Raw genomic sequence first — 22,792 nt, 5'->3', positions numbered from 1 at the left:
GATGAAGACTATGTTTTACTCACCTTTGTAACTCCAGAGCATATCATTTCACAGTGCTTAGTGCTTAGCCAAACCTCAAAACAAACTTGTTGAATGAATATAATCTGATTATTTTACAGATGAGGAAACTGACAGGTAAGTGACAGTAAGTGAATGTTCAGCTATAAGCCTCATGTTAAGGAGTATGAGTACAATCAAAAAGTATAGTCATGAGTATAGCATGATTTTAGAAATAATACCTCTGTGTTAGAGAGACTGATGAGGTGCTAAGGCTCAAGCAGGATAAGGAATAACAGTACAGAATAAAAGTCATTCTCAAATACTGGAAAGCTTATACATTCATTTTTCTGAGGTATAACACACCTAACTAGAATCTATCTGGTCTCCCAGATAGATTAGCCAGGTTATACAGCATTAAAATAGCTGATAGATAGACTGAATCATCTCAAATAAAAGTCAACATCAGAATTACAGAATTTCAAGGTCTGGAGTAGATCATTAATATCCCTGGCTTTGGCATATCCTTAAATGTATTCAATGAAAGAAAATTCTCATGACTTCATGTCTTCTTTGAAGTTATGTTAATTAAAATCCCAGAGTTACCCATGTTTTCCATTACTATCAATGAGCAACAACATGAACCTCATAATCTGAGCTACAACATTTGTGAACATCCTTCAACCTGTCCCTCACTTCTGCCATTTAATGAGTTGTCTGATGAATTTTACCTTCGAAATATTTTTGTACTCCTCTCCCTCTTTAATATTCCCACTGCCAGGTTCTAGTCTAGGCCTTAGGATAACAACTCTTAACACCACTGCAAGAGCTTCTTATCTCCATCCTCTCCAATCACTTTTCCAACTTGGGTGCCTGCCCAAAAACTTTTGATGGCTCTATGACCTCCGAATAGATATCAAATTCCTTAAAATTATTCAAGATGCTCTGCAAACTTCCTACCAACCAGGCTTATATGTAGAATTTACATAGTCTGTGTTCCAGCCACATTGGACTATTTACCGTTTTCTGAAGAAACCATTCCATTTCCCATGTTGTTCCTATAGCTCATAACAACATTCATTCTACTTCCAACTGTCATCATTTTTTAGTCCGCTAAAGTCATACTCATCCTTCAAGGATGGACTCAAATGTTAATACTTTGGTGAACTCTTAGGCCAATACTAGAAGGAAAAAATTAGGTCATTTTCTCCCTTAGTGTTATCCTAACAGTAAGACCAAGACCAACTTTGCATTCACCACAGTCTCATATAACATTACAACTATTTGTAATTTGTCTTCCCCAAGTAGGATGTAAGCTCCTTCAGAGCAGGTACCATATCTTTGTTTCTGCATCTCTTGCAAGCCTTGGCCACAGGAGAAGATTGACCCATGTACTGTGAATTGTACCAGAGAGGATTGAACAATGATCTGCCTGGAGCTATACTGAACTATATCCACTTTACTGGCATCTGTATACATCTGGACTGTTCCCAGTTTAAAATCTCAAGACTAAACTTGACGCTTATCATCTGTATCAGTATCCATGGGGAACTGGTTCCAGGACCCTCCATGGATACCAAAATCCAAGGATGCTCCAGTCCCTTACAAAAAGTGGTGTAGCAACTGCATATAACCTATGCACATCCTCCCCTATAGTTTAAATCATCTCTAGATAACCTATTAATACCTAAAACAATGGAAATAATTGCTGGTGCATGGCAAATTTAAGTTTTGCTTTTTGAAACTTTCTGGAATACTCCCCACCCCACCCCCTGAATATTTTCGATCTGTGGTTGGTTGAATCCACAGATAGGAACCTGTGGATAGAGAGAGAGGGCCAACTGTTACCTACCAGATAAATGACACTAGTAGATACTTTTAGAGTTAATTCACAGTTAGTGAAATGGCGTATCACCAGATTAAATTTTAATATAGTAGTTACGTAACAAGACTGAACACAACAATTTCAGTAAAATGCATTACATAAAAGTACATTTTAAAAAATAACTATGGTGCTTCCCTGGTGGCGCAGTGGTTGAGAGTCCGCCTGCCGATGCAGAGGACACGGGTTCGTGCCCCGGTCCGGGAAGATCCCACATGCCGCAGAGCGGCTGGGCCCGTGAGCCATGGCTGCTGAGCCTGCGCGTCCGGAGCCTGTGCTCCGCAACGGGAGAGGCCACAACAGTGAGAGGCCCGCGTACCGCAAAAATAAATAAATAAATAAATAAAATAAAATAAAATAAAAAATAACTAAAGAGGGCTTCCCTGGTGGCGCAACGGTTAAGAATCCACCTGCCAGTGCAGGGGACACGGGTTTGAGCCCTAGTCTGGGAAGATCCCACATGTCGCAGAGCAACTAAGCCCGTGAGCCACAACTACTGAAGCCTGCACACCTAGAGCCTGTGCTCCGCAGCCACCGCAATGAGAAGCCTGCGAACCGGAATGAAGAGTAGCCCCCGCTCACCACAACTAGAGAAAGCCCACACACAGCAACAAAGACCCAACACAGCCAAAAATAAATAAATTAAATAAATAAATAAAAACAAAACAAAAAACTAAAGAGAAACCAAAACTGGAGAGGTAAGAGGTTTATAAAATAACTGTGGATAAGAACAGTTACTTACCTCACAAATGCTACAGTAATGCGCTGGCTCTTCTTTTGTTCGCCCATGCCAGATAATCTCTTTTCCTGCAGCAATGAGAGCTTCCCTCAATGTCTGACACTGCTTCAGAGTTCTCAGAAGACAATACCTATATTGTGGGGGGAAAATTATTTGTGACCAGCAACTGAACATTGAAAATTTTTAGCATGAAAGATGTATCAATAGAAGTAATGCCAAGAGATTCTGTTTTAATATCTGTAACCACATTTTTTTTCATCAATTTCTCAGATATTCTCAGATTTTAAAAATAAGGCCAATGCCCAGCAGGTCTGACAATGACAATATCAGATCATTTAAAGTTGAGAATAATTGATATCTGAATATCAAAATATAATAACCTGACACCTTGTTTAAGTGTAAGTTGCTAATTTTGGCTCTTATTTGGGCAAGTCAATTAACCTCTTTGGAAGTCAATGTCTCATCCTTGAAATAAGGGGTCTGAATTCCAGATGTGAACTCTATGATTCTAAGTAAGGCAGGAAAGCACACTATTTCTATCAACACTACCTAGACACTCATAAACAGCATCACTTATATGGCTGCTTTTGAAACTTTTGAGTATATAAGCAGAAAAGTATTTATGGATTTAGTCACTACACCATACAAAAAATGGTTTCACTGTAGTGCTGAAGAAGAAAAAAGACACTTCATTCCTTGATTTTAACTTGAAGATAATACAGTGAAATATTTCATTCATATTAACATAATTGAACTTTTCTTATACCTTTTCTAAACTCATACTTATGATGCTAATGATATAGTGAATTCTCACAATTTGTGATTTTCCTATAGTTTGCTGTCACTACTTGGAATTATTTGCTAAGTTCTCTCACTTGGAACTACTAATATTTAAAGTATAATAAATAATAGCATATTTAATTTCTCTTAATTCATACTTCCTTGCTATTTTACAAGTTACTAGGTTAAAGTACTGTAACTTATCAGAACCCACATAAATTAAAAGCCAGCATAAAAAAGATTAAAGATATACGTAAAATTTGATAACTTATTTAACAAACATAAAACAACATCAACTTTATAGTTGTAAGGCAAACCCCTTAAGTATCATTTTCAAAGGATTTCTCTGTCAGTTTGGCTCCAGCAATTCTTGTGTGTTTAACTTATTTAGAAACAAAACAATGCTTTAGACTATGGTTGCAAGTCAAAACTAGGACAGCTGTGTGTGTATGTGTGTATGTATGTATGCCAGGGGAGGAGCAAGTAAAAATTTAGATCATGGCAAAAACGGAGAGCATATAATTCAGATTTTGCTGCTAGCTCTTGAACAGAACCTGTTCCTCCCTTTTGCCCTCTGTGTCCTATATACTTCATCTCTGAAGGCACTGATCTAACTGAACAAGTTTTCCAAGCAGGGCTTCAAAATAAGGTCTTTTTCACAGGAAAATACTGCCTAAAACTCTGCAGTACAGAAAGATTTATATACTTACTTATAAATAAGTATAAGTAAGTATATAATTAAGTACTTATAAGTACTTCCTTATACTTATTTATATATAAGTATAGGAAGATTTATAGACTCCACTACGCTCCCATGTGGGAAAACAAACAAAAAATGATAAAACAATACTATAAAAATAAATAAATAAAAAATAAGAACAAGACAGGAAACATGGTATTAGGTACTTCACACATATTATGCTATTTAGGACTCTTAACAACCCTGTGCAGGAGGCACTATTATCTCCACCCCACAGATAAGAAAACTAGGGCCCAGAGAAGCCGATATTATAAAGCTATTTTTAAGTGGTTGGGCTAGGGGTTTGTAAAAGCAGAAAATCTCAAGTTTCCCCTCACTATCTTACACTGTACTATCTTCTTTCTGGTCTCTTTTCACATCTTCTTACCCACTTTCCCCTTTCTCTTTTGAAAATGAGATTCTTGGGGCTCAGTCAGCACAGTTTTCCCCACACACAGAGCCTTGGTTCTGTGGAGTATTATTCCACTCTTTAGTCAGCAAATGAACTTTCACTTCCAATGCTACTAACTGCTTTGGCAGTTAGATTAGACTGTAGTTTATAATTTATGGCTAGTTTGGTAGTTTCATCTAGAAAAAGGCAATATACTACTTTTCTGCAAACAATAAAGGGTTAGAGTTAGGGTTGCTAAGAATAAATACTAAGCCAACAGTATTTTGCTTCTGAAATCACAGCTCCAGAATTTTTATTTTGAGATACTGGAGTCTAAGAAAACCAACAGCTCTATTAATCTGATCTGACAACGAATAACCAAGTCGCGGTTTTCCCCCTGCCCTTATGATTTTTCTTAACAGTAAAATTTTTTGTTCCTTCCCATTTTCAAAGGGTAGCAGTTGGAACAGAAGAAGAATTGAGAGAGACAGAGGCTCTTCTGTAGTTTCGGGTTAGCAGATGCAAACTAATACATATAGAATGGATAAACAACAAAGTCTTATTGTATAGCACAGGGAACTATTTTAAATACCTTGAGATAAACCATAGTGAAAAAGACTATAAAAAAGAATGTATATATATGTATAACTAGGACTTCCCTGGTGGTCCAGAGGTTAAGACTCCGCACTTCCGCTGCAGGGGGCGCAGCTTCAATCCCTGGTTGGGGAACTAAGATCCCATATGCCACGCAGTGTGGCCAAATATATATATATATATATATATATATACACACACACACACACACACACACACACACACACACACATATATAAAACTAAACCACTTTGCTGTACAGCAGAAATTAATACAACGTCGTAAACAACCACACTTCTATTAAAAAAAGAATTCAATTTGTTAAAAAAATAATAAATCACTAGCAAAATGTGTAAAACTGTAGAAGACAGAAGATGCTGCTTTAAATACATTTTAGGAACAGGGTCAGAAATGATTTCAGAGCTAGAGAAGCTGGGAATCAAACTTCCCTTTGACTTTTCAGGATCAGTCAGGATCAATCTGGTTTCAGGACTCAAGTACTGGTTTTAGTTGTTTGGATAAAAGACTACACAAAAAGGCAGGGGTTATTAAAAGGCAGATCTGGCTTGGAAGAAAATCACAAGGAAGAGGCTGACTGAGGGCTGGGTGTATTTGAGGTTACACAGAAGAATATAATCCAACCATAAACCCATCTGGCAAAGATGAAACCTAAAATGGGATGGAATTTTAGAAAACAGCTTGCCATAGGGGATAGAAATGAAAATATACTTGAAATATTACAATAAAAAAACTGAAGACAATAATATGAGGACAAACGATCATACACAGTATATTTATAAATCAACACATTAGGAAAAAGACAGACTTAGTATGCCATGGATGCTAAAAGGAGAGGGAGGCAGAACTCACAGTTTTCATAAAGTTGTCAATTTAGATGTGACAGGAAGGAGAAGTGGGAGGAAGGCACCTTCTAGGCAAAAGGAATTCCATGAGCAAAGGTAGTGCCCAGATTATTTAGGGAATAAACAACTGTTCTTATGACTTTAATCTTGGGATGACGTTTCTGAGGTAAGAGAACAAAGGAATGAAGCCAGTGATGTTACTGGGTTGGCCAAAAAGTTCATTTGGGTTTTTCCTTATGACAAATCCAAACGAACTTTTTGGCCAACTCAATATATTACGCTGAAGTTAAGAAAACACTGGGAACTAGTATGACATTTTGGGGGTAACCTGACTACGTTTCCAAAGTAAGTTCCTAAATATCGGTGTGGAGACAAGATGAAGCATGGGTTAACTTGCTATGGCACTTTATGGTAACAATGGTAACAATGGTTAACCATATGGTAACAATCTCTGCCACTAAGAAGCAGATGATGTACAAATTTTAAAAGTATACCAAGAAGTGCCTTGCCTTGCCCAGTCTCTCTTACTGAAGGACCCATGTAGGCAAAGTGAGCCAACATGTGAGCCCTCAAGACTTCCCACCTGTCACTCCAAAGGTGGATTCCCCTAGGACAACAGTGAGTGTCTAAATATCAGTAAGACATATAACAGTTTCATTTAAACCAACCACATGGCTGAAAATCAAGGTCTCAGTCAATGATAAAATGAGTATCTTACGAATTTTAAACTCTCAGATAGAAAAAACACGCATGAAAGCAAATATATGTTAACCACGAGAATGCAGAGTTTTAGAATTTTTAGATTTTGTTTGCTCAATATTATCACAAAGCATTGCATATTTAACCCAATGGTGTTATTAGAAGACTCCCAAGGACAACAGCACTAAAATCTATGCTAACTATGGACTGGTCTTCATGGCTATACCCTCTTATTCAATTATTAGGCCAACAGCCTATGACTACAGAGCTGTAGAACACCTCATATATCCATTTAAACATGGGAATCAAAGGGAAAAAGGGAGTTAATATTTAACAGTCTGCTTTATTTTATACTCAAAACCTCGGTGCTTGTGATAAAGTATATATTATATAGATAGGGTAATAATCTATAATACGTGTGAAAGAAAAGGAGAAACAAAAATATTTTTAGTTCTAAAAGAGACTGAACCTAGACTAGGGTGTCCCTAACTTGTCTGGACCATAGGATTCATCTAGGCCATTCACTGTGAAAGAGATTCCCAGGGTTCTTCACACAGAGCTCTGAATTTATTTATTAGGAACAGAGTCTAGAAATCTATTTTAATAAGAGTCTTGGTTGATTCTTATAATTAGGCCAAGTAAGAACCAGTCAAACCTCTTACTTCATTAGAAACAATGTCTAAAATTTGTAACAGGATTTTTCAGCAAATCACCATGTTTTTATGATTAGAGCCATAAGAGATCAATCACAGAGAGAAAGCCAGAGAGTAGGAAAGAGCACCGATTCTGGAGCTAGACTGCCTGGGTTCATATCCCAGCTTCACACATAAGTCTCAGTTTTCTCAAATGTAAGGAAGGCACATCTAACTTACAGTACTATTATGAGGAGTACACATGTTATCTAAAATGCTTAGATTAGTGCCTGGAAGTTACTGATCAATATTTAATCTTGGTATGTGAAATTTTAAAATTGTGTTAAAATAATTATTTAATGACTAAATTAATTTTTTTATTTGAAAAAATTGTGCAATGAATGCCAACTGGAAGGGTAATAGTTACACCTAAAAGAACATAAAACAGATTATTGAAAAGGTGTTAGTCTAGAGTCCAACAGGTCGGGATTTCTCAACATCAGCACTATTGTTATCTTGGGCTGGATAATTCTTTGTTGTGGGGACAGTCCTGTGCATTGTAGGATGTTTAGCAGTGTCCCTAACTTCTACCCACAAACTATCAGTAGCACCCCTCCCACTGAAGTCATACGCTGCAATATGTCCCTTGGGGAAGAGGGTGGGGGGAGGCAAAACCGCCTGCAGTTGAGAACCACTGAACTAGGTCCATGAATACTAACTTACTTAAAAAACAGGTGACTGACCCTTCTATAATTAATATTAATAATAATTATCACAACAGCTACCATTTACTGAGTGCTTACTCTATGCTAAGACCCATACAATACTCATAAAAGCTATTAGAAAGAATTGTTATCCCCATTTTCAGAAAAGGAAATGAAGACTAATTTTGACCACGATCCCCCAGCCAGTAAATGGAGAAGCTAAGACTTGAAGGCAGACTGGACTCCAAACAACTACACAGTGCTGCCTGTAATATTTCACTGGAATATTAAATAGCACACACTCTAAGACTGAGCAAAATTTAAAAGGAAAGGCAAATAACAAACACATAACACAAAGGGTAAAGGGAAAGCACATTAATACTGTACATATAAGACATTACATTTAAAAACTGAAATATAAAAACAGTACTTTATAAGATGGTCAAAAGAATGACAAAATGATATGACAAGAAATTAAATTTGTGGGGAATGGTTTTCAATGGACTTGGTACTGTTGAAATTTTAGAAAATTTATTTTCAACTACTGACTTACACCTTATCAGTATTTTTAGAATGTATTAACATATGGCAGATTAGGGAGAGGTAGACTAGAGAATGTGTATTCTGAAAATTAACACTCTACTACTACTATTTTTTTTAAATTGGGGTATAGTTGCTTTACAATGTTATGTTAGTTTCTGCTGTACAGCAAAGTGAGTCGGCTATATGTATACATATATCCCCTCTTTTTTGGATTTCCTTCCCATTTAGGTCACCACAGAGCACTGAGTAGAGTTCCCTGTGCTATACAGTAGGTTCTCCTCAGTTATCTATTTTATACATAGTAGTGTATGTATGTCAATCTCAAACTCCCAATTCATCCCACCCCCCAACATTCTACTACTATTTGATATGCTCCTCCGAAGTCTAAGACTTCCTAATATTGAACTTATCAGAGGAAAATGGGCTCTTTGGCATTCTGATTTTTGACATTTTAAAATATACTGAACTACTTATTACGGTGATTTAAGTGGAATAACAAAGTAGTTGAAGAAACCAGAGTTTCCAATGTATCAGAAACATACTATCATTACCTTAACTTGCTAATACTCCAACACGATTGTAACAATTTATACCATATTAGTTGGAGTTGGCCTTATCTACCACTGAGATTAAACCAGTTAACTGCATCTAAAAAGAATCCATTTATTCTGAAAGCCTGTTATCTACAGGGAAGTCTAATCATTACCAAGACTCTGTACTACTCACTTGCTACGTTATCATTTGATTCCTTTCAAGGATCCTATTAAAAGAAATATTTCAATGCTAAAACATAATGAATACATGAGTCTTATGAAAGTGAAGTGAAAAAGAGCCTTTGCACTACTAACTATATAGGGAGAAAATGTAGGCCAAGCAATGTATCTCAAATATCTGAAAATGGGACCAATGAATTTGTAAAGAATGAGGGCTTCTCTTAGCTCTCAATCAACTAGTTTAAAATTAAAATCAAAGGGTAAAAACTGTATATTATGATGAAGATGGAAAAAAACAGCAATAATCTCCCCACTCTTAACTTTAAGTTTTAAACTGCCTACTTAAAACTTCATTCACTCAGGACTCACTAATGAAAATATCTATAACAGAGTTTATACTGGAGTGGGACACGGGTTTACCAAAGGTAAACGCCATCAACAGTTACTCTCAAAAATGTATAACCCGAATAAAATTATGAGAAAACATATCCAAAATATGGAACTCTATACAACACAAAGGTCTGCTCTCTTTAAAATAAAAATCACGAGAAAAGACTCTCATAGGTTTAAAAGAGACTAAAGACACAATGACTACATACTGAATTCAATGTGAACCTTGATTCAATTTGGATGGGGGTGGGAGGGGGAGAGCTAAAGACATTCTGGGTAGTTGGGGAAATTTAAATGTAGACTATGTATTAGCTGATTACTATTGAACTCCATATTTCTTATGTATGGTAAATGGTACTGTGGTTATGTGAGAATAAATATCCTTACTCTTAAGAGATACAGGTTGAACTATCTGGGGTGACATGTCATAACATCTGCAAATTACTTTTTCATATAACTCAGCCAAAAAAGTATGTGCGCAAGCATGTGAATATAGAGACTGATAGGGAAATGTGGCAAAAACTTATCTGATGACTCCAGATGAAGTTATCTAGGTACTGACTGTACTATTCTTTCAGCTTTTTTTTTGTAGAATAAAAAAGTTTCAAAAGAAAAAGTTGGAAGAAAAAGTATAAGTTTGGGAGGGGGCATGCAGTAATGTGTTACAGGCAAATTTAATATGTTTTAAAGGATAATAAGATATATTAACATGGAAAAACAGTCACAGTTCAGTGAACTAAAGGAAGAGAACAGTAGCTTTACATTTATTGTCTTCCTTAATTCATTTCTTTGTGTGGGCACTGCTCTACTTTAAGAATGGCTAATGGTTCAGAAAACTCAACAGCTAACACCTTAGCAGGGATTACCTATCAGCCAGCTGAGAGATACAAATGTGTATCTCAGACTCTTCTCTAAACAATAGAACCATATATCCATCTGATTACTTTAAAGAGATTCCCACTGAAACATCGTAAAAGGAATTCAAGTTCTACGAGTCTAAAGCCAGCCAATCTGGTAATCATCATGTCCTATATCTAACCCATTTCCTCTTTTCTTCCTTTACTCCCAGTTTCATCAATAAGCACAAATATCCCACTGCATGGCCCAAGACAAAGCCCCAGCAATACTGATTCCCCCTCACCTCTACCACCCAATCAATCAATATGCCTATTTTTTCTATCCTTTGTCTTTCCTTTTGTCTGAAATGTAGCAACTACCTTCTAATTAATATGCCTCTAAAACTTCTGCCCTCCATTTAGTACCTCATCTTGCTGTCAAGTTATCTAGCATGCAAATTTGATCATTATTAAAAATATTAAAAATTCTAAAGGCTTCTCATTAGCAGCTGCTGCCAATGTGAAGTCTACTTGAAATTTTTAGCAACAGAAGTTTAAATCTATACTCTTCAGCTGATATAAATGAATAAGCAGGGCTTAATCCTGAGAGACATTTGAAAGTTTAGTCTAAAGAAGGAGAAACTAAGCTTACTTGCAGCATATGGGGTATGTGGAAAAAAGTTTATGTTCATTTGAACAGTGAAAGGAAACCAAAAGAGAAGTTATGCACTGAGCTTCCACTATAATGTTCCTAAGGAGTTAGGCTGTGAACTTTTCAAGTCAAGTTCACTGAAATTTGAAAAGAAGTAATCAAGATAATGAATATTCCTTGAATGATATCGACTCATGCCAATGTAGGAGACATCTGGAAGAATGTGAAGGAGAGTATGAAGATTAGTGTATTTTAGAAAAATAGCTAGAATGTAGGAATTTTGAGATTTACTAAATGACTTACTCAGATAAAGGACTTTATGGAATTGTAGGGCTCTAAAAGACCCAACTTGAATTTAAAAGTGCAAAGAAAAAAACAAGAGTGGTGATGACTTTTTAAAATAACCACAGGTACTTCATTCTCAAAATGATAATAAGGGATTAGTAGGTGACAACAGGAGAGAACATCATGTCCCATTATTAATCACACAGTGCAAATACAGTTCATAACCTCTTACAGTCCCACAAATTTTTCATAAATTTTGCATAAACTCATTGGTGTTGAAACTTGACCTGGGGCTTTTTATAGTTTTCACTTAGCTCATCAGAGTGACTATTTATATGTTTTACTGCAGAAATTTTAATGTGTTTGATGCTAGCACACTGCCACAAACTCTGGTGGGAGGGTAAAATAGATGTACTGTTTTACCTTTCTAAATCCAAAGAATTCTGAATACCAAAACATATTTGGCCTAAGGGGTTTAGGATAAAGGACTATGAAGCTGTAGTACTACTTCTATGAAGCCTTTCCTAAATGTTCCCCTCTCTCAGAAGCACTTTCCCCTATGCTCTCCCATTTTTTTTTTTAAAACAGTATCTCCATCATTAAAGCAAAGATCATGTGTTTGAACGTTTTGACTATTTCCCCATTTATTTTAAGCAGCCTGAGAAGTGATCAGATCCTTCTGTCACCTAGCACTATACCTGAGTTCCAACTCAGTTCATAATGTAGATTAAACAAATAAAAGAATGAAAAGAACTGGGTAGAGCCGAGTGAATGACTGGATAAGAAGGCACAAAGTAAATTTTGCTTAGATTCTTTATGGTTGGGCAGACTAACCATTTAACCACGAAAACCTAAAAGTCACACATTGTAAATTCACAGTATTTTAAGAACTAAAAAAAAGCAATAGGGCTTCCCTGGTGGCGCAGTGGTTGAGAATCTGCCTGCCGATGCAGGGGACACGGGTTCGAGTCCTGGTCTGGGAAGTTCCCACATGCCGCGGAGCAACTAGCCCCGTGAGCCACAATTACTGAGCCTGCGCGTCTGGAGCGTGCGCTCCGCAACAAGAGAGGCCGCGATAGTAAGAGGCCCGCGCACCGCGATGAAGAGTGGCCCCCGCTCCCGGCACCTAGAGAAAGCCCTCGCACAGAAACGAGGAGCCAACACAGCCATAAATAAATAAATAAACAAATAAATAAATTAAAAAAATTTGAAAAAAAAAAAAAAAAGGAAAAATCCCTAAAAAAAAAAAGCAATAATCCAGGGAGAAAGTTAAGGAAGAGACTATCTTTGCAAATCTTCTTCATTCACTTGTTAGGTCTAGATGATGATGATTATTTTTTTAAATAGGCTACAATTCAGACGCTCAATGTATAGTGAATTAATGCTTTACTGAAAGATAATTCAAAGAAAAAGGGAGGGTGTGTAAAAACTGCAGGTCATATTAAAGACGGTTTAAAATACCAAATAAAGTGATAAAAATAGAAAATTCAAGCACACATCTAAAAGAAATGGAGAAATGACTGACAAGGTAAGTGGGGGTCAGACTGGAGGTAGACATGGGGATTTTAAAGAAAGTTTACATCTGTGCCTTTGTACATTTAGAATAGTTGGTTGTCACTGGTGACCTCAGCAGGAGAAGAGACAGGAGCATACAGAAAGTCAAATTGCTGTGGATGGTGGAGTGAACAGGAAGGAGATGAAGAAAATGACTCAAAGCAGAGGGAAGGAACTGCAAGAGAGAACCATTTCTTAAGAATTGTTATAGCTCACAAGCCAGAACAAATACCACTTCCCTTGTTGGCAGAATATTAGACTTGAGGACCAAAGCAATGATGTGGATATAACAGTTTTAAAGCGAAACTAAGCTTGTGGAAAAAGACTCCCTCTCTATTTCTGTAACAATATATTCTCTGTGTTGTCTTCTGACCTTTATCTAGTTCACCTATTTGCTTTTCTTAAATAGAAGTATTCCCCCAAGTTCTGTCCCCAACTCCCCCCTCCTCTTCCTCTCAAGGCAATCACGAACCACTAGGTAAAAGATCCCCTAGTCAGTCAGCTCTGACTTTGCTCTCTGGAATCCTGCATTTACTACAGCTTCTAATAAACAGCTCTATACAACTATTTTACTGGCTCCTCAAACCTGCCACTGTTTCAAAATGAAGCCCCATGCCACAGATATATCCAAGTGGCTTTTACATAAGACAGATATGGGCTTAAATCTCACTCTAACCAAATGGGTGACCATGGGATGCTGAGAGGCATACCTGAGATAGTCTGGGAAGCACTTTGCTCAGTGCCTGGCTAAGGACCAAGCTCAGTTTATTAACTAACATTACTAAACCATCTAGAACTCAGACTTGAAAACCCAAAGTATCTTTGATTCACTTCTTTATCTTATTATCCAGAAGCTAATTCTATCTATTTAACTGCTGGAAACATCTTTATGAAACTCAAATTAGATCGTATTAGTTAAAAACCTACCAAAAGCTCTCCAACAGAATAAACTTAAGTTGGGCACACAACACGTGATCTGCCACTAAGAACTTTTACAACTATATCTTATTCTACTACTCATCACACACATTGTGTGTGAGCACACTCAAGCCAGAATATACCACCAACTGTTGTCAACATATATACAGCAGAGCCGCATCATATAATACATTTAAGTTCGTGCAAACACACAGTAGGGAAGGAAGTCAGAAGGGAGGGCAAAGAGGAGATATTAGGGAGAAAATGAGAGCAGGTGGAAGAGAAGATGATCTGAGGCAAGTATGCATTTACCGTTCCTCTAGGCAGCCAGACTTCCCCTGAGCCGCTCATAATGTAAGCAGCTTACCATGCTGAGTATGATTTTAGTAGTTAGTGCAACAGGGCCTCTCCACTTAAGTTGAATATTTTGTCTGGAGCTCTACTGAAGAAAAGGGATTTATTCCCTCACTGAAGGAAAACATGACTGTGTTGGACTGAAGGAGACATGGTATGTATATATACTATTGTTTTATGGATGAACTTGGGAATCTTTCTGATGGTGCAAGAGTCTGGTCTTAAGTTGGCTTTAGGTGCTATACCTCTCTCCTCTCCCTGCCTCCACATCTTTACCCTTCATACAAAATATCTGCTCCCCAAAATACACAGACTTCTCTGACTCCGTGGGGCTGGAAAGAATTGAGTGGGTCTGTTGTATTTCTTTCAATCTATTTATTTGTATGCACTAACTTTTACTTCAAGATAGGAACTATGCCATATACACATATACATACCCTCTCAGTGCCTAGCTCAGAGCCTTGTATACAGTCAGCAAATATTCATTAAATGAAAGAAAGTACAAACAAAAGAAAGAGAGCAATGTTGGCTGGTGAAAAGTATACTTTCAGTAATAGATGAATGACTATATTTTAAAAAGGAAGTTTATAGAGTAAGGTCCAGGGGTCTGGATTTATGGTTAACATTTTCAATCTGCATGATGACAAACAGAGCTTGCTAATCATATCTCGTGACAACTCAGGCTGGGAACATAATTCTTAATATAATGAAGAATATAATCAAGATTCAAATGATCGGACATTTTGTAGCACAGAGTAAAAATGGAATAAGGTTAAGTATGTAAGTGCATTTACTTAGGCTAAAAAAATGTAAGGAAGGTATGAGGAACAACAGTACCACCAGTAATTTTAAGTCAAAAAATATTCAAGGGCTTCCCTGGTGGCGCAGTGGTTGAGAGTCCGCCTGCTGATGCAGGGGACACGGGTTTGTGCCCCGGTCCGGGAAGATCCCACATGCCGCGGAGCGGCTGGGCCCGTGAGACATGGCCGCTGGGCCTGCGCGTCTGGAGCCTGTGCTCCGCAATGGGAGAGGTCACAACAGTGAGAGGCGCACGTACCGCAAAAAAAAAAAAAAAAAAAAAAAATTCAAATTATGTGTATCCAGTTTTAACACAAGGCAACCTTAAGATAAAGATAATGCAAGTGTCAATGCTCAACATTTCAAATATTAAGAGGGACAATGATAAACTGGAAGGAGTCTAGAAGGACGACAAGGATGATGGGGGTGAGCGGGATGAAAAGATGATAGAGGTCAGATGTTTAAATTACCGAAGACCAGACAGGAAGAAGAGAATATGACAATAATCTTTTCTCTGATTCCTTTTTCCCTCTTCCCCCAATATCCAATCTGTGAGCAAGTGCCGTGAGCTTTTAGCTCTACCACAGCCCCTACTTTAATCTCTCTTTCTACCCCCTTGGGTTAATGTCTGTCCAGGATGGTCTATCCTGTTGCAACTGCCTCCTAACTGACCCCCTACACACACTTCTAAACTTGCCACTTGGAATCCGTTCTCTACAAAGCAACCAGATTCATTTTCTTAAAGTTTAAATCAGAACCCATCCCTCTCCTGCTTAAAATCCTCTAATGGTAACCTGTAACACCCTGAATTGATTTATAAACTTACCATGTTCTAAAAGTCCATGCACAATCTGGTTCCTGGTCAGTTCATTGAGCTTATTGTTACCCTCTCTCTCTCATTCTGCCATAGTCATACTGGCCTTTTTACCCTATAAACATGCCAAAGTTGTTCCCAATTCAGTCTTCACTTGCTTCCTGGGCCTGAAATGGTGTACCCCTAGATCTCTGCATGGTTGACTCCATCTCATTATTCAGGTCTAAACACAAAACTCATCTTCCCAGACACCTTCCCTGACCCTTTTAGAAAAAGCAGCACTCTCACCCTCACCCCCCAAATATTATCTATTTTCTCTTAGTCATATTATTTATCAGTAATTTATTCAACTGTCTGGAGGTCTGTCTTGCTCCACTAGAATTTAAGTCCTCTGGGGTCTGGGATTTTAACTTATACACTGCTATGTCTATCCTTAGAGCCTAGAATAGTGTTTGGTATAGAGTTGGTTCTCAAACACTTGCTGAATGGGATTTGATCTAAATCCCAAATATATTTAGGGAATTGGGACCAAATGACAAGTAGCTTATAGGCCAATTTGTAAAGACCTTTCAAGAATTATAGTGAGGTAATGAGAATGTTCAAGAAGTTGCTGGATGCCCACAAATTATAGATGTTATAGAAGGGATTACTGCAGAAGTCCTGACTAAATGACCTCTAAAATCCTTTCCGATTACAAAATCCTAACCTATCCAAAATGTAATGAGTCGCTTTCAGTCTTCATAGCTGTTACATATAAATAGTTTCTATACTGTACCATTCCTTTACCGTCAGGTGATCTGAACCAGCCTCTAGTTTATGCTTATTTCCAACTTACTAAATATCTTCAGTGACTTTACGTAATTTTTTCTCCCAAAAGTAACCCTGAACTTAATATTCAGAGCAAAAGACCAATCTGAGATATAACAGGATAACCCCATTACCAATTACATTTATAGAGTATGGTACCTAAGATCCAACTTTTTAAAGGATTTGTACATCACCTGCTATGATTTGCTTTTTGTTACCTTTTGTCTCCCCCTACCACTTCTGCCCAGGACTAGAAAAACTAGTGCAAATGATAAAGGAATAAGATAATCCACAGGCATGTTACCTTGACCCCACAATTTTTGTTTGAATAAAATTTTAGATTTAGGTTTGAAATCACTTCAATAAGTTAGGATTCCTTTCAAAAGACAGTAGTTTGAAAACAACACATGCTGACCAAATTAATATAGCTGTAGGAAAAATACTTAAGGTAAGTACTATTTTAACTAAAATGAAGACAAACTTATTTTATCAGTGAGTATAAAGCAGTGTATTTCAAAATGAGTTTTTGAGATCAATTCTTCAAAGATACTGGTCAAACAAATACGTTTGGGAAATACAATACATTATAACCCTTCTCCCCCACACAAAAAATACCAACTTTACAGTCTCTAACACATTTTACAAAAAATTAGAAAATAAAGGACTTGTTGAACTTTATATAATCCATCATTTCCCATATTTCTTTGACCAGAATTCCCCACCTTTTGGGGTTAGATGTAATACTGGCAGAAAACACAGTTTAGGGAAACACTGCTATATAGCACTGTTTGAAAATATTACTTCTAAATAGATTTATAAAAATAGCTAGGATAGAAACTGTGACAATAAATGAGAAGGTTACTGGGGTATATGTATTCAAATAACTTGAATTAAGTGTTTAAAGCAGGTAAGAAAAGGGACAATTATAAGATGGATGATTTAATTAAAAATTTTAAAATTAACGTTTAAGTCAAATCCCTATATTAAATGCTAATTTCTCTGTACCAGAAAATATTTTTGTGATGCCATTCCCTCGCCCTGATACTAAGTGCAGTCTTTCAATATTAAAACTAAAGTTCTCCTAGGAACTGAGTGGTTCAGCACAGGTCTGTTTGTGAATCTGCTGGTTTAGAATTATTTGTGCCTTTGTTCCTCTTTGTACCATAGTGTACTGACTATGGGGAAGGGAAAAATACTTTTAACATGTGGATTCTCTTATATTACATTTTGCTAGACATCTGGACCATTTTGTTTTGATGTCAACATAAGTCTATGGGGGGAAAAAGTACTGAATAGTTAACACTCCCCAAAAAGAGAGGGACTACAGCAGTTTTAGAAAGCACTTACTTAATCATTTCAAAAAGCTTTGGATCTGAGACCTTGATATTTCGTGCCATATTCCAGGAAAGATGAACCATGGGTACTATTGACTTCACACTTTGCAATTTGTTCCATTCGTACCGTTCCACTGCCAATTTATACTGGCAGGCTAGGAAAAAAAAAACAGTTATAAAGCAACCCAAAGTACCAAAGATATGAAGATAACCATTATCACCTTCTCAGGTGACATCATAACACCAATTCTGAAAATCTCAAAACATTACAAAAATATTTTTAATGTTTTTTTGATAATTGTGGTAATAATAATAGTAGCGATCATGTAAAGAGTGCTTACTATAACTCTGTGCCACGCATTTGTTCTGAGATATTTCGATACATTATACCACTTAATCTTTACCATTACCTTATTAATTTTATCATTTCCATTATACAGATGAAGAAATTGAGGCCCAGAGAGGTTATATAACTTGCCCAAAGTTGCAAAAGCCAGGTCCTGGTCCTAATCCAGGTCCTTCTGGCTCCAGAGGCCATATTCTTAATCTTAAATATCTACTGCCTGAAGGCAGGCATAATTCAAACAGATTTTGACATAACAGGGCTATTCATATGACATACCAGATAAAAGAAAAATTTCAAAGAATGAAATTTGTACTTTGCTTTCTCCCATAAAGGGTTTCCTTTAAAAACCAAGCACTCTAAAAATTATTAAAAGTACCTCTTGTATATAACGACATAAATTTGTTATTTGCTGAGATCTACAGTCTTGGATTTCTATTTGTTAACTTAGTATCTTGTACTACAAATTAAAATTTTACTCAAGGAGACATTCTTCCTCCAATTTTTAGTGAGTTATATTCCAAGAAAAAAAAGAATAAACCCATCAGATAGAATCCTTTATAAACTAAAGATTTTAGTTAGTTTTTTTTTTTTTTGAAAGCATATTCTTTAAAATACCTGTAAGTGGACCAACATTCCAAGCAATGTTGTTGCACCAGCCAATAGCCTGAACCCAATGCACAGTGCCTGCATTTATCCAGACCAAATCTCCAGGTCGCTGAATAAACCTATACACTGGAACATTTGCTTCATAAAGATCTTCAAGGTTGGGCCACCAAGAACCCATTAGGAAATTCAAATTATTTCTGGAATAAGAAAAAATATTGCAAATGGATCAAGTACTTTAATAAGCTCATTATAAGACTGAAAGACATTATCAAAAGTTTTTAAAAATATGCTCATTCATTGCACTTGAAACTTTCTGCTTATGCAATAAGAAACTGCAGTATGTAAAGTGAGTGAAGTTACAGTTAGGTAGTAGATGACTAATCCAAAGATCAGTATTACTACCTTCCACTGATTTTTCAAAGATCCAAATGAAATCAAAAGCTACTTTTAAGTAACACTTATATATATTAACCTTTAATTTCATTTAACTACAGACTATTTTGATCAAACCCTTCTCCTTGGCACATTTAGAAATCTCTAACAGGTAAATGGAAGGTGGAGTTGGCATCAAGTCATCTAAATCCATAAACAGGAATGCCATGGCAGATATAAGTTCAATGTCTGAGGAAAAGCAGACTAGAAAACAGAAATGTTCTGTACTGTTGTTTTGAATCTTAAGCAGGAAAGGGAGCAGCACATCAGTCTCTGTACAGTTTTGATGACTAGTTGACTGAAACTATGCAGGTGAAAAAAAACTTCATCAAACATAAACATACATGCATAAATAACAATCATCACCACCACCACCACCACCACTGATACTTTGGAAACATTCTAAAGATAATATTACTAAGCTTTTCCTTTAAAATCTGGCTTCTTATTCTACGTCATCATGACATGATACGAAGTATTTTTTAAACTACATACAGTGCAGAAAAACTTGCCTATAAAGCCAAATATGGTTATAAACACAAATCCTAGTCCTGCTTAACCCATGTGTTGTTATAAAATTAGAAAAAACTTTCTAACCAAAAGCAGGCAAGCAACCAAGTAAGACCACCTAATAATCAATAGCTAAGGTGAAAAAACAAACAATCAAACTTACAAAAAAAAAAAAAAATTCAAGCATCCTCTTTATCATATAGTCAAGTGAATGGTTATTTCATGACAGATATTATCTAAAGTCATAAAACAAACTCAACAGACATGGTCAAATCAGTTAATATCAAAGGAAGTATCCTTATGTGAAACAAAATTACACTGAAATGCAGAGGTAGCAAGTGCTATTTCTGCAACTTAGTTAAATTTACCTAACCCTTCAGACTTTTTTTTTTTATTATCCACATGTTCAAGCTTTTTAGACATTATTTGCCTATTCTAATTATTCTTTATTCTCAGGTTACCTCTCTATTCAGATAGGAAAGAAAACTAAATCCTAACAATAGTCAATCCCTACTCAGAAATAATGAGCAAGGATCACTGTACTGCAGATGCAATAATATACTACTATCTCAAAGTTTAAGAAATAAAAATATTCCTGCAGCACAACAGAGATTTCCTACATGACACAGTTCTTTCTCTGCTACCACTAGATTGCTGGTCCAGTATAGATTAAAGTAGATCAGGTTATTTCATCACAGCATTTGAAACTTTAAAATTCCACATCTTGAGCTTTCTTAAAGGAAACCTATACATTAGATAGTATAGACAATAAAAGGTGATTATCTTTTGCTTGTATATAAAGCAATTTTGGATTATTATGGTTGTTTTTGCAACTATATTTACACTTCATACTAAATCAAGATATTTATGGCAACGATCTTTTAACCCAAAATTTAAATATTATAAATTAGTATGTGGAATATGTGTATAATTAGTTTTCAAAGTCTCTCACATGTAAATGTTTTTGGTGGTTTTTTCCTCTCTTTATCTTACTGCGCTGAGGGGGAATAACACCGAATGTATGTATAATTTATGTGTTTAACCATAATAATTTTCCAATTTTTAATGGAAAAAATACCAGGTTCTTAAGTAATGGAGTATTTTTTTAAAACACAATAAGACAAATAATTAAATTTAAATCAATGAAAACAATTCCAAGGTACCCTTTAACACAAGATAATTAAATGAACAGTTTCTAGGATCATAAGGAAAGGAACATTTCCACTATGTGAATTCTTTGAATTCTAGAAACAAAATCTGAAGCTGCTGTTTAAATTTTATAAAATTCCTTTATAGGAAAAGTTGTCAATGTAGTTTTAAAAAGAATTTATATCATGGTGATATAGCAAAGAGTAATACGTTCAAGCTTGTGTTATTAACCACCTATAAGGGTACTCAATTACAGAATTCCTTCCACTTCTAAAACCACTTATAGTAGAACAATTTTTCTTGGAATACAGATCTTTCACATGAACAAGTATTTACACATCAATTGTTTAATGAACCCAGTAAACAACTCAACTTTCTACCCCCTAAATTCAAGACTATTACTACTACATGAAGCGGTTTCAAGGCATCTTTCTTAAAGTATTCCCAATAACACAAAATAATAGGTTTCTAATCAAATCATTTTATATGAATTTTCTGCTGAATGGTAAGTGAAAACTGGTTACATGCATTAGGATATCCAGCTTAGTAAGCTGCCCTTTACAGTTACTATTTTTGAATAATTATGTTTAAAGAAAATTCAGTTTGGAAACCTACTTTTCACAGAAGTCATTCAGAACACCCCAGTAACCTTCAGGAACAACAAACCATTCACAGTCACCTGGACCAATATTTATGTTAACTGAACAGAAATTGTTATTTTCTTGATGACCTGAAATGTGAAAAGAAAAAAGCAATCAGCAGACAATAAATTCTATAGAAAAATGTGTCTTTAGAAATGGAACCTTGGAAATGTTCAACAGAGAATGCTCCAGTGGTATTCAATAGTTTATCTGTATAGCATTTTTGTGTCAAGTCTAGTTTTAGAGCTGAGTTTGGTCAACTCCTAACTTATTCAGTAGGAGCTTCTGTGGAAGACAACCTAAATCATGGTTAAAAGCTTAGGTTTTGAAGCCAGGTTCCTTGGCTTAGTCATTATGTGAACCTGGGCAAGTTTCTAAACCTCTGACTCAGTTTCCTGTAAGATTTGATGATAATGATTCTGATAAGTCAATGGGTTGTTTTGAGGATCAATGAAGTAAGGACTGCTTCTAATAGTGCCTAATACATGGTATGTAATAAATATTAGCTATTATTGATTGATATTGTTACCACTTCTTACTTGTGAACTAATCCCCATTTCTCACAAGTAGTATTAGGACATCAGTAAAGAGGCAGGAAGTCTAATTTTCAAAATGTAGCTGCAGGAGTGGTATGAACAAAGATGGCAGAGCAGGGAACTTTGGGGGAACTCGCCAGAAACACACACACAAACACACACACACACAAAAATCTAGTGAAAACTGTCAGAAGCAACCTTACCAGAAATCTGGACAATAAGTCAAAGATTTATAGCAACCAAGCAACTGACAAAAAGAAAAAGTGACTTAAACACAGTAGGAGATCTTTATGTAACCTACCTTATCTCTACCTCCACCACCGGTGTGGCAGTGGACTTAAAAGAGTAGTTTGTATTGCTAGTGTGAGTGTCCCTGGTTCTGGAGGGAGCAGAGTAATCTTGTTCCCAAAGAACTGTGTTCTTCTGTTTTGTGTACGCTGCAGTTTCTCCAAAAGACTGACAGAAGGGACTTCTCTTTGTTTCACCTACCTCAGTACTCTATCAGGGCAAAGCATTTCAATGGAGGAGGAGCCCCCCCAAAACACTGTAAGACT

At 36.2% G+C, this 22,792-nt stretch overlaps 1 protein-coding gene across 14 annotated transcripts in view; it reads right to left on the bottom strand.

Moving 5' to 3' along the window:
* The window catches only part of KDM6A (lysine demethylase 6A), a 209,483-nt gene that overhangs the window by 2,620 nt on the left and 184,071 nt on the right, over positions 1 to 22,792 (bottom strand). For all 14 annotated transcript variants that reach the window (XM_027091421.1, XM_027091427.1, XM_027091426.1 and 11 more), the window contains 4 exons: positions 21,677 to 21,791; positions 18,980 to 19,167; positions 18,032 to 18,173; positions 2,622 to 2,748 (listed from right to left, as the gene is read on the bottom strand). In XM_027091421.1, coding sequence (XP_026947222.1) covers positions 2,622 to 2,748; positions 18,032 to 18,173; positions 18,980 to 19,167; positions 21,677 to 21,791 — 572 coding nt within the window. The remainder of the gene's footprint in view (positions 1 to 2,621; positions 2,749 to 18,031; positions 18,174 to 18,979; positions 19,168 to 21,676; positions 21,792 to 22,792) is intronic.

The sequence above is a fragment of the Aethalodelphis obliquidens genome, unplaced genomic scaffold, assembly GCF_003676395.1.
Source record: "Aethalodelphis obliquidens isolate GAN/ISIS:26980383/991018 unplaced genomic scaffold, ASM367639v1 scaffold71, whole genome shotgun sequence".
Classification (NCBI taxonomy): domain Eukaryota; kingdom Metazoa; phylum Chordata; class Mammalia; order Artiodactyla; family Delphinidae; genus Aethalodelphis; species Aethalodelphis obliquidens.
Note: the sequence above shows the minus strand (reverse complement) of the source record. Positions and strands in the feature narration are given on the sequence as shown.